Below are 11,937 nucleotides of genomic sequence, written 5' to 3'. Positions count from 1 at the left end.
CTGCAAGACCAAAGACACTGCATTTTAAAACGGGTTTAGTTTCCAAGAGCTGCAGGACGGTGCTGACTCAAGAGCTCTGAAGGGGACGGTTCATCCCCCTCTGGCCCAGATTTAGTAATATTAAAATGAGTGATCTGTTGATTCCTGCTATTTTCACAGCTCTTTGCCAAGGGTACAAACTCCTACTCCTTTGCTCTGCCCAAAACTGCCTGCCAGACTGCACGGTCACATCCTCTCCCCTAGATCCACCCAAACGCATAGAGGAAACAGCAGGCGAGGACTAAAAATCACACTGCAGATGCTGCTATTCGGTCTTTTTATTTCCTGTTTTAAGCAGCTCTATTTTAGTATTGCTCCCAGCCAAGTGCTCTCCACAGGGATTACAGCGTGCTGCACAGGCACCATTTGCTTTGCACCCTGCCTAGCTGCACAAGAGGTTGGAGCAGGCTAATTTGGAAAAGAAAAAGCTCATTTGAAAGCTTCCCAGCCAGGTGGAAGCACTGCCAGAGCCTGAGCTTCAATCTGGAAGTGGAGCAAAGCCCCCCTGGCCGCCGGGAGAGGCATCAGCTGGTGGGCTTACAGTGTGCCACCGCTTCCTCACCAGCACGGGGGCAAGGGGCCAGCGCCGGGAGCTGCGGCTGCAGCTGCTCCGAGGAGGGGAGCGGGCGGATTAGCTTTCCTGCAGCTGGACTTGCATGTTAGCAACCCCATACTGGGGAGGGCAGGTTCAGCTGTGGAAAAGCAGCCTCCGCCGGAGCCTGCCTGCCTCTAGTCCTGCCCGCAGGGGCACCTGGGGCTGGCCACCGCTCCTGCCACCACAAGCAAAAAGCTGTCGAAATAGCAAGGCGGGGTGGCGGGAGATGCTGGGCTGTATCAGGACAGCTCTGTTGCAGGGATGGGCAGGAGAATCCCCCCTCCCAGGCTCTGCACCAGAGCCACCAGCTCCTGGTGATGATTTACAGGCTGGCAGCAAAGTGCCAAAGCGAGCTGGCCAGGAGCGGAGCCGCTCCAGAACCAGTGCATCATCCCCCCAGGGCTCCTCAGCCTTCCAGAAGCAGGGCTTGTGACCAAAAAAACCTCCTAGCGAAGCCTGTGGTAACTCTTGGAAAACCGGGTGACTGTTTTACAGCTGTTTACACTTTGAGCGGTGTTTTAAAACTGTATTTCAAAGGTTACACAGCATGCCAGAACACATGACAGCTTTTCAACATGGCATTTAGAGAAAGGCTCTGGGGCTTGAATGGGAACGTGCTGGTGGGGGGATGCTCAGCTGCTCTCGAGGTCCTGCACTGCTCCCCGGGATGGCTGGAGGAGAAGGACACTCCTCTGGTATTCCCCTACGGAAAAATCATTGCTTGTCTCATCTCTTCCATGGCTTCCTGAGCAGTTCCACCCACTCCCATCACATGTTTACCAACTGCTGCATTCAACCTTCAGTGATTTAATTGGGAAAGATCAGAGTATCGACACACCTTTCTGTAAGAGCGCCTAGTATTTACACAGCTCCTGCTGTGCACGGGGACCCTGGCACCAGAGATTCCCGAGCCCCCGTCAGCAGGGTGGACTGAAACCCCGCAGCAGAGGGAAATGGACTGGCTGCCCACGCGGTCCCAGCAGACATGAACTCCACATTCCCATCAGATTTTTGCTCGGCAGAAACAAAGCCTCTGCTCTTGCATTTGTGCAAAGAAATTGAAACAAGCAAACCACACATGGACGGGACATGGCAGCGCAGGGATCAGACATGAAATTCTCCTTGCCCTGTACAGCTGAGATCTCCAAAGCTTAACAAAAGAGCTTCCAGTTAAGCAACAGTGCAGGTAATTAATAACTGAGGAGTAGAAATAAATTCTCTAAAAGACACCCATCCAGCAGCTAAGACAAACTAAGAGTCATCCCTTCTTTTCCAAAGTGAAAAAAGTCTTGTTAGGCTTTACGAGATTTTCTGTAACACAGGGACAGCCACCCCGCACCGACGCTTCCCACCTATCCCTGCAGGAATGGGAGCACTGCAGCAGGGGACGCGGGGAGCCTGTTTCTGGAGATGAGGTGGCCACACACTGCCCCAGCCCGTGTTTCAGGAGCCAGTGAAACAACATCATCCCAGACAACGTATGTGCACCAGGCTGGTCTGCACTGACACAGGGTGCAGCACAGACCGTCAGGTATACGTAGCTTTACCTGCAGCCTGGCTTCTACCCTGCGCTATTTTAAAGCCCACAAACAGCGCCTCCTGTTTTGCACAGATCAAGTACCCGACAACAGCAGATTTCTGAGCTAAACGGAGAGCTCAGCCTACTGGTATTCTCTTTCCCTTTGCTTCCACACCTCCCTCAATCCCAAGAAATCCCTGTTCATTACACTGGGTCCAGCTCACGGTGCCCAGCAGTGCCTTCACGTGGCTGCTGTGCACACGCAGGTGCCGCAGATGCCATTTAGGCCAATTCCCCTGCCAGCAAAATTAAAATCAAAAGGGTTCTTTTTATGGAATCAGTGCATCCCTTTAGTTATTGATTGGAAAGAGACTTCCAAAAGGAAAAGGGATGGGGGACCTGCAGGCTCCGGGTCACAGCTGGGCAGGGCCTGGAGACTTTGTGAGTCTCTGAAAGACCCCGTGTAGGGTGTCCCTGGCACCTTACCTCTGTAGACTCCTCCTGTTCGTTTATCACCAAGAAAGCATCCTCAGTGGCCTGGCGCTTGGCGTCCGCTATAGTCTGCTCCATCCGAGCCCTCTCAGAGGCAATCATCTCAAACGCCTTCTGCTCGGCCTCCGCCACTGCTTTCTGCACCTCCGACATCGCCTGGCGCTTCACCTCGTTCACGGCTTCTTCTGGAAGAAAAAGGCAGCTTCACCCACCCACCCGGGGAGCGGGGCCAGCCCCCTCGAGGCGCCCAGGCGCAGCCCCGCGTCCCCTGCGGCTGGCACGCCTGTAGGTCACCGCATCAGCGAATGCTCCTGGGAGCGGCCAGGCCAGGCAGCCCCACGGGATCCCCACTGGCATGGTGCAGGAGGGGCAGAGCCCTTTGGGAGACCCAGGCTGGGGGGTTCGCAGCCAGATGTGCACATCCTGGGGTGTTCCTGCAGCTGGGCTTCTGTTTCTGCAGAGCCAAATCTGCAGCATCTGTGTTTACCTCAACCGAACCAGCAGAATCCCTCGCCGAGGTTACTAGCAAACACTTACCAGCTTTTTTCCATATCTCTTCGGTGACGTAGCCCGTTCCCGACCTGCTGCTGAACTCCCGCAATGAATCTGTTGGAATAAAGGACACAGGGAAAAGTTGGCAAACCCTTGTCTCACCCAGCTGCTGCTTAAGCACCCAGCAGTACCTCAGTACATCATGGGACAGGGTAGAATTAACCAGCTAAAAACTCAGAGCAGAGGATTCCTACAGTTAAAGCCACTCATCAAACACTCCGATGATAAATTACAACGTTTAATTAGTGCCCTGCATAATTTATGACACCGTATAACCAATTTCCATCTCCTGGTACTCTGTAGCAACCAGCAATGCTTATAAACACATGCCATCAAACATCTGCAGTGTCCAGAGACTCTGAGCACCAATCTATACGACCAGCAGTTTACATTAAACGCAGCACTTTGCACTCCCAGGGGCAATTCAAAGGCTTGAATTGATGGACAAACTGCCTGCAAGACCTCTTACGGCGGAGACGCATACATTCCCCAGCCCTCACCAGCCCGCAAAGAGCCTACGTGACAGATGGGACAGTCATGCCAGGACTGAAGCACAGACTGCAGTCACACAGCGAAGCTTTTCAGAAGCCTCATCCTGTGTTCTGTCTTCATCCTGTTTTTTTTAAGGTCTCAGTGTAACTTTCTGAAGGGTCAAAATAAAAAGTGATTTGGGTCAGAGGCTGGTGGGAGACCAAAAGCACCCTACGAAGGCAGTGAAGTTGTTTAACCCTGTGGTACAGCCGGGGTTGCTTCTCGACACTTAACTGCACCTCCTCGCAACAGCGATGGAGCCTGAAAATTAGCCCTAGGTCCCACGAGGGGAGAAAACATCAACAACATTTCCCATTTCTAAAAAAACCCCAACTTTAAATTGTGTCACCTTTAACAACACGAGGTTGTAAGGGTATTAGTCATGCTATATTTAAATACAGAAGGGCTAAAGGCTGGCTGGGCTCCTCAGGTCATCACACACCCAGCTGCCGCGCGGGATCGTGGCACGCTGCTCTGCGGGGACGGCTGCAGCCACGGGCACTTGGCTCCCTTGCAGGAGGGTTCACATTTTAGTTTGTGTACAAGAAAGTGGAATATATACCAAACTGAGATTTTTAGTTTGGCACTTATTGTTAGAAAACATAATTTTTATTATCACATGATTAGGATTTTATTTCAGCCTATCTGGACGGAAATTAGAATTATATCCGAATGAATAAAATCAGCATTCTAGATTTGGGTTGTTTTGTATAGGGTCAAACCCTTACATACTGGAGGGGAAAACTACTCAGCTTTAATAAAGTAAAGTTGACTCATGACACAAAAACAGAATTAATAACTCAGGAGGTAGTAGGTCTCACACTTACAGCAGCCTTTGGTATTTTTAGAATTAGTAGACCTTGACATTTAAAATCCTCCTGTAGGCAAGACAGACTGGAAGGGGAAGAGGGGTGGAACCAACCACATCTCCTGCCTTTTCACCCCGGGGTTTCTCAGCTTTGGGTGAGCTCGGCTCGGTGTGGTCAGCAAGCCCGGCTCAGTGACAAGGAAGGTGCTCTTTTCCCGGCACCAGCAGAAGCTGCCTTCGGAGGTCAGCAAACGCTGCTTCTCGGAGCTCACCCAGGAGCTTCCACCCTCCCATGACTTGAATCTCTTCAAAGCTTTGAGAACATTATGCATTGCTTAAGTATTTAATTTATATTATAATTTAAATACATTATCATCACTTTACGCCTAATATAGCTTTGCCATAATTAGACACCTACTTAAAAAGGTCCTGGCACAGCACACCCACCCCTCGCTTACCGCTGCCGATGGAGTCGGAGCTGCTGGGGCTGTGCTGCCGGGAGATGAGCTCGCTGCCCGCCTTGCGCGGCTCGGCCGTCTCGCTGCATCGCCTCTTCCAGTAGTTGAGCTCTTCCCGATCGGCCTCCTGACAGCGCCGCAGCACGGCCATCGAGCGCCGCGTCTTCTCCACCATCTCCATGATGCAGTTCAGTGCCTGCAGGGAGCAACAAGGTTTCAGTCTTGCTCATGAGGTCATCTCCTGAATTTCTCGTTGGAGGCACCGTCCCAGGAAGGTGAACCATGAGGTTGTTTCACAGGAACCGGCTCAGAGCGGTATTTTGGACGATGCAGGAGTCCAACAGGTGGGTAAGACTGGTCCCGTCCCTGCACACACAGCAGCGATACTGGGCAGGGACGCAGCACTAGGAGGGAAGGAGGTGGTCACACCTGCACCGTAAAGCCTTGGTCACCACAGCAGGTGGCTAAACACCTTCAGGCCACGCTCCTAAAGGTGGAGGGGAAAACCCCACCACTTCCCTTTGGAAACAGGGTGTCCACGCAAGGGCTGGCTGTGATCCTGGTGCCAGCTCTCCGCAGCCACATCCCAACTCACAAATGTTCACCTACGGGGCCTCTACTCTGCCAATCCTCCTCCAAAAAAACCCCTCCATCAGCTTTAGAGCATAAGCAGGCATGAGGTCTCTCTGCATTTATGATCAAAGCTGAACTTCAATCCCATCTCTTTGGGGGAAATGCTCCAGTGAAGTGCTTGGATGAGCAGCCTTGCTCAGAGGAGAAAGGCTGACTGCAGAAAGCCTGCCAGAAGTACCAAGTCTGGCTGCTGGTGCCTAGCTGAGGCCCATAAAAGGCTAGCACCTCAGGAAAAACTCAAAAAAGGATGGGTTTACTTATTTTGTAAGCTCTGTATCCTTACTGCACAGAGCCTGCCTGCACACTTGTCAGTGCTTGCCAGGGCTGCGGCAGAAAAGACCTGGGTGGGGACAAGGCTGGCTTTGGCTGCTCAGCCAGCCAGGGCAGCACACGGCCGCGCTCCGCAGGGGAAGCCCCCCAGCCCCAGCCTCTTTGTCCAGAGTGATTTTGGCTTCCACTGACCATGGTCAGAGAAAACCTGCCAGGAAAGTGCTACTACTCCTATCTGCCCTCCCCGCCATCCACCTTCTTATGGTGGGTTGCTCCTCTACAGGCCACTATGAAAGCCTGGAGAGGGTAACACCACCACAAGAATCACAAATTGGGCCAGGTGGAACACTGGGTTGCTGCGTCCCAGAGCTTCCCACACCTTCTGCCGTTCCTTACATGATCAAGATGCTTCCACTCGTCAGCCCACTCCCTCTCCGTTAAGCGGTGGTCCACCAGCTCGTCCTGGTATCCCCCATTCAAACCTGCAACAAACCACAGCCAGAAGTGTGATTCGACGGAGCGAGTGCTGTCAGTGCCGGGGAGGGAAGGTGGCCCCAAAGTGGTAACAAAAAGCGTCAATCCAGTCACATATAGCTGGGATTTTAAAACACATCTCGAGGAGGTGACTGTACAGGAGCAATTCCAAGCCAGTGTTTTTATCCTTGGCTGTGTCACTGTCTTGGAAGTGCTACAACCCACCCACAGGTCTGGATCTGACCTGCCTGGGGAGCTGGCTCCCTTATAAGCCCACAGGAGCTCAGAGCCTGTGACTCAGGCTGCCCTGCTGGAAACCGAGCATGCGCCTCCTACACACCCCTGGGGAGAAACAGGGCAGAGGGTCAGGCTTTGCTCCCCTGCTTTAGTGATCTCAGAGAAGTCACACTCTATTCCCCCGCTCTCTGTCCTTGCCTGCTGGGCTGGCTACGCTCAAGGTCCTTCCTCCTCATCCTCAGTGGCTCCAGCCTTTACACATACACAGGGAAATATGAACTCTCAATCTTCCCATTTTTGTTTCCTCTGAATTCCCTGCAAAAACGCCGCTGAGGATGTGCCCAGCATTACACAGCTTTGGGCGCGAGTGGCCACGCAGGTACCGATGCCAAAGCTCAACCACTGGACCCCACAGCTCCTACAACTAAGAGCCCTCCAGGCTTTCTCACCAAGACCACTATGTCTGTCCCGAATCTCTCTGTGCTCCAACATCTTGCTGGGGTCCCTGTAGAGGTGGGACGTGGCAATATCTTCCAAGGTGTAGTGCTGGAGGGGTGGCGGCGTGGGGTGGAACTGCCCCCCGGGGTTCATCAGGGGGATGGTCAGGGCAGGGCTGTGCCGGGGCGCAGGGCTGATGGTGCACACCCTCTTGGCTGGAGGCTCTGTTGGCAGCGGCTCCCTCTCAAAGCTGCTGTCTTCCCTTCTGCAACCGCATCGGCAGAGAGAGGTAATCGTTAGCACTGCAAAAACGTACTTGGAAAGGGAAAGATGCAGATTCCAAATCAGCAGAGTTTGGGCAGTGATGATTTTACTGGGGGATAAAGGCAGGGAGCTAAACTAAACGTGCTTGACTTGTGAACAAATCCACAAAATGACCCCGTCAAAGAAAAAGTTCAAGATGCTCAAGTGTTGTGATTCATCTTTCTGAGCATGACCAAATAAAATTTCACAGTTTTTATAAAACTTGAGGCATGCTCCACATAATTACGTAACAACAAATAACTTTGAATAAAAACTAGTGAAAATGAACCGCATCCTTCCCAGCCCTGGTGGTGCCTCCGCTTGCCACCCGGGGAGGCGGAGAACCATTCAGCTCTCCAGCCCAGGCTTTTCAGTGCAACCCAACAAGTCCCTCCAGGACAGAACCTGCCTGAAGGAGGGACCCAGCCTGAGCTGGCAGCGCAGGACGAGCAACCATCGGTGTCTTATTAACAGCCAGAATAGTTGTTGGGAGCGACAAGACCCTACAGTTTAGCCCCAGATGCTGAAACACAAGTCACGACTTCAAGAACTTGGCAGGGTGACGAAAGCTGGTTTTACCTGTCCGGACTGTGCCTCTTCCCATTCCCGTTCACCTCAATCAGCAGCTCGGAGGAGTCAGCGGGGGATGTGGTGTTGGTGTTCAGCAGGATGTGCTCGTGCTGCGCCAGGTACTGGGAGGGCGTCTGCTTGGCAGCCCGGGCGCAGTGCAGCAGCTCCCTCTGCAGCAGCGGGAGGTTGGCCTGGAAAACAAGCGTGGGGCTGGTTTCCAGCCAGTTGTAGAAGGTTTGCTCTGCATGCATAATACCTCGGAGCAGTAACACCTAGAGCCTGGCCCCCTGCTCAGGATCCTCCAGCTCCTGGTGTCCGCACTGTCAGATTTACCTTATTTTCTCAAGAGCTGAGGGTGGCCTGATGTCAACGCACCCAGAACCTAAGTACCATGGGAAGCACCCTGCGCCTCCAGCATCCAACCACTCCAGACATGCTCCAGATGCCAACACTTCAAATAGTCTAGATCTGAACATTTGCAAATAAGATTACAGGATCAGAAGCTGCCGAATGGAGCTTGGTTTGGGTCCTTTATCCCTTACACCCAAGAAGACATATGTGGCACTTATTAGAACGTTAAGTTTTCTGCAAGCCAATCCCACAAGGCCACTGCTACGGTCTGTGCGGTCTGTCTTGGACTTCAACAAATTTGCTGTGGTGATTGAAAGAAGAGCTTTCCCAGCAATGACACGCTGCCAAGCGGCACAGACCGGCACACGGAGTGTCGGCAAACCCCACCAGCTCCCTGTCACCTTCAGAAAGGGGATCACAAATGGCCGGAGGGGGAAGTTTGTTGCCTCTTGCAGCTTGCAGTGAAATTCCTCGATTGTCACCGTTGAGTTCTGAGAAAAGAAATTAAGAAATGTAATGACAATTTGTTCTTATTTTTAGACACATGGGAAACGGCTCCAAATGAACAGAACTGGAAGAGCGACTGCATCTGCCACTACAGGACTGACAATGTTTTCATCAGATCCTGCCTAACGCAGCCAAAAAGACTTGAGGCCAGCGGAGTAGAAATGCTGCACTAAGCAAGGGGCGAACGCTGTGCACAGCCGGGCGCTGCCTGGCCCAGCATCCTCCCAGCTCTGGGGCCAGAAGGCAGAGACTGGCTCTGGGAGGCAGTGGGACCCAGCTGGCATCTCCTGCACGCTGGCCAGGTGGCCTGGGGCAGGCTGTGGGGAGCTAGGCAGCGATTTCAGCTGCTCAGAGTTGTACACCTTCCTCTCCTCCTTCCTCCCTTTCAGCTCATCTTGTTTATCCTATCTGCTATCCACGAAGCCTCCACCAGCCTGCTGCTCACCCCACCAGCGCAGTCCTCCCTGGCCCAAGCCTGCATCCCCTGTGGCTGTCCAGGCTGGGTGCTCCTGGGACAAGCAGCATTTGATAACCTGCACACAAAGCTCGTCCCTGCAGCAATTAGCACAATCAGCTAAAAAAAACTAAACAAAAAAAAAAAAAAAAAAAAAAAAAAGAGAGAGAGAATGACAGTCAGAGGAACCCGGACAGCTTATCATTTCCGTTCCAAAAGGGTAAGTTAAGGCACTTCCCTACACCCATGGAAATATATATGCGCCTGCCTTCCTCAGCAGCAGCAGCATTTTGCATCCAGTGCTCCAGCGCTGTGAAAGCCCCGGAGGCCACAGAGAGATTTGGGTTTGCTCTGCTGCCCACGCCAACCTTGGAAGCAGAAATACTCCGGGCTGCTGCAGTCTCACTGCCTTCACTGCATGCTGAGCCTCACAAGAAACACGCCAAAGAGCAGAGATCAGCTGGGGAGCAACGTTGGGCAGCACACGGGACTGCAGCTGGCCAGGCAGCATGCTGCTGTGCTCCAGGATCGCAGTCCAAGGTCTGGCCTTTCACAGCATTTCTACCAGTTTGTATACCTGCAAATATGAGATACAATTCCACAGCGAGACCTATTCATTTGTTTTTTGAAGAGTGTTTTCAGCTGCCCATAGCTGCCAAAGAGCATGAGGGCATGCGTGCACTGCCAACAACCCCAGCTCTTGCAAATCCGAGTGTGGGAATGCAGAAGATGCCTAACAGTTATTTACCAAGCCCTTTCCCATGGCCACACCTTCAGACTGTCACAGGCATGAATACGACTGAAGAATCATTGCTTTTGGTAACGCAAATATGCAATCACGCAAAGCAGCAGCAGCACACCAGAAGCCCAGGCCTCTTATTTTGCAACAGCAGCCTTCCCATCCTCCACAGACCCTGGCAATAGTTAACTTTGCTGTGCCAGTGGGCTTATTTTAAGATATACAGGAGCAGCCCATAAAGAGGAAAAAATCCCATTAAATACATCACTGCATATCAATAAATTAAATCTTTGGAGTGTCATGATAGCCTATACACACTCAAGAGCAGAGAAGGACTACCAGCTTTCCAGAGCGAGTCCCTGCTAGCAACAGGACCCTGCTTTTTTCCATTCCATCTGGCTGCCTTGCTGAGCAAAGCAGCATTGAGTTTGAGCACACTGAAGTCAGGACAGTGCTAACGAAGCAGTGGCTGGAACTGCCATTTTTTTGTATGGAAGCAGATCAGAGTTAAACCAATCTGTGGCTGGGGTCAGGCAATTGTGAATCTGCACAAGCAAGAAAACACTTGCCTAGTGCAAAACTACAGGCTCCTCTGAAACCCACCAAAGATAAAAAAAAAAAACAAACACCCAAGAAGTCAGCAAGTTTACCAGAAAGCACAGACATTACAGGGTCTTGCTCAGTCAACAGCTCTGCTAGCAGAGACACAAACACACAGTATTGTGTAACGTGGAGCCGTGCTGGCTGCCAGGATCCCAGCGCCAAAGCCGTCTGGGAAAAGCAAGGTGGCCCGAGCTGGCACGTGGGACTTACCACTAATGCCAGGACAAGGGTCCGGACCTTCTCCCCGATCTCCGGCGAAATGTCGTTTCCAAACTGCTGCAGGGTGGTGAGGAACCGCTTCAGCTTGCTGAGCTGCCGGGCACCACACGTGGCAGGGAGCTGCTGGTTTGTCAGCGAGGAGGAGGAGGAGGAGGAAGGACCGTTGCTAAACCTCTGGGGGGGGGACGGTGCCCCGTTCAGCGTCGGAGGGGAATGGTTTATTCCATTGGGCACTGCAAATGGGAGATAGAAGCGATACTGAGCATCAGATGGGCACCTCCCTGTGGTCTAATATTTAATAGGATCCATCTCCTACCCAAGAGCCTGCTGCTGATGCGTAACTGCTGTTACCAAACAGGGCACGAACCAGAACAGGGGCTATGGCAGAGCAGAACCCCATGCCATGATGGAGGGCACCTAGTGACGGAGCCAGTCACCGGCAAGGTGTGCGCCTTCTCCTCAACCTTCCCCCGAGCTAGGGTGCCCTGCAGCCCCCGGCCCGTGAGAGCCACGTGCCTAGCCAAGGCATCCACAGGAGCTCTCCTCGGGTGTGATTTACACCACGGACAGTGCCCTCCCTAGCATTTCTGCCCTCTGCCTAGCAAGCTGTGTGTCCAGGGCCATCAAACACCAACGGAATCAGGGCTCAGCAGAGCAGGCACACCTCCACTCGTGTCTGAGGCACCCTGGGGGGACATGGGGACAGGCTGCACAAAGCCACCACTTGCAGCAGACTGAGCTGTGCCATACGCTCGGCCCAAGGAATTAAATGTGCTTTAGTTCAAAGTTTACAACCCTCGGCAAGAATTACCGATCCCAGCCTCCTGCGCCAGGCAGAAAATGACACCAGACCATCCAATGATCCCTCCCCAGCCCCATCATTTACAAATGTCACCAGTGCTCATTACAGCCGGGGTCCCACCAGCAGGTACTGCAGCTCAGGTGCCTCCACCTCACCCCGAGGAGCACCCACAGCACCCTGCCCCGCAGCACCTGCAGGGAGTCACGGGGAGTTTTGCAAACACAGCTGCTTTTCCAACCTGGTCCCATCTGCAACTCTGCCTCCTGTGAGCAGCGAGCGTGTCGAAATGGACTGAAGGACTGGAAGCCCGGGAACTCAGCAAGGGATTAGAATAAATTGTTGA

General features: G+C 52.8%; 1 protein-coding gene across 4 annotated transcripts in view; it reads right to left on the bottom strand.

Annotated features, from left to right (window-relative positions):
* Positions 1-11,937, bottom strand: part of CBFA2T2 (CBFA2/RUNX1 partner transcriptional co-repressor 2) — a 66,274-nt gene that overhangs the window by 3,133 nt on the left and 51,204 nt on the right. For 3 of the 4 annotated variants that reach the window (XM_037401929.1, XM_037401932.1, XM_037401931.1), the window contains 8 exons: positions 10,784-11,025; positions 8,672-8,761; positions 7,929-8,110; positions 7,058-7,311; positions 6,294-6,379; positions 4,995-5,190; positions 3,183-3,251; positions 2,640-2,830 (listed from right to left, as the gene is read on the bottom strand). In XM_037401929.1, the coding sequence (XP_037257826.1) occupies positions 2,640-2,830; positions 3,183-3,251; positions 4,995-5,190; positions 6,294-6,379; positions 7,058-7,311; positions 7,929-8,110; positions 8,672-8,761; positions 10,784-11,025 (1,310 nt within the window). The remainder of the gene's footprint in view (positions 1-2,639; positions 2,831-3,182; positions 3,252-4,994; positions 5,191-6,293; positions 6,380-7,057; positions 7,312-7,928; positions 8,111-8,671; positions 8,762-10,783; positions 11,026-11,937) is intronic. The other variant, XM_037401930.1, reaches the window with a different exon arrangement.

The sequence above is a fragment of the Falco rusticolus genome, chromosome 10 (assembly GCF_015220075.1).
Source record: "Falco rusticolus isolate bFalRus1 chromosome 10, bFalRus1.pri, whole genome shotgun sequence".
Taxonomy (NCBI): domain Eukaryota; kingdom Metazoa; phylum Chordata; class Aves; order Falconiformes; family Falconidae; genus Falco; species Falco rusticolus.
This window is presented reverse-complemented; position numbering and strand designations above follow the sequence as displayed.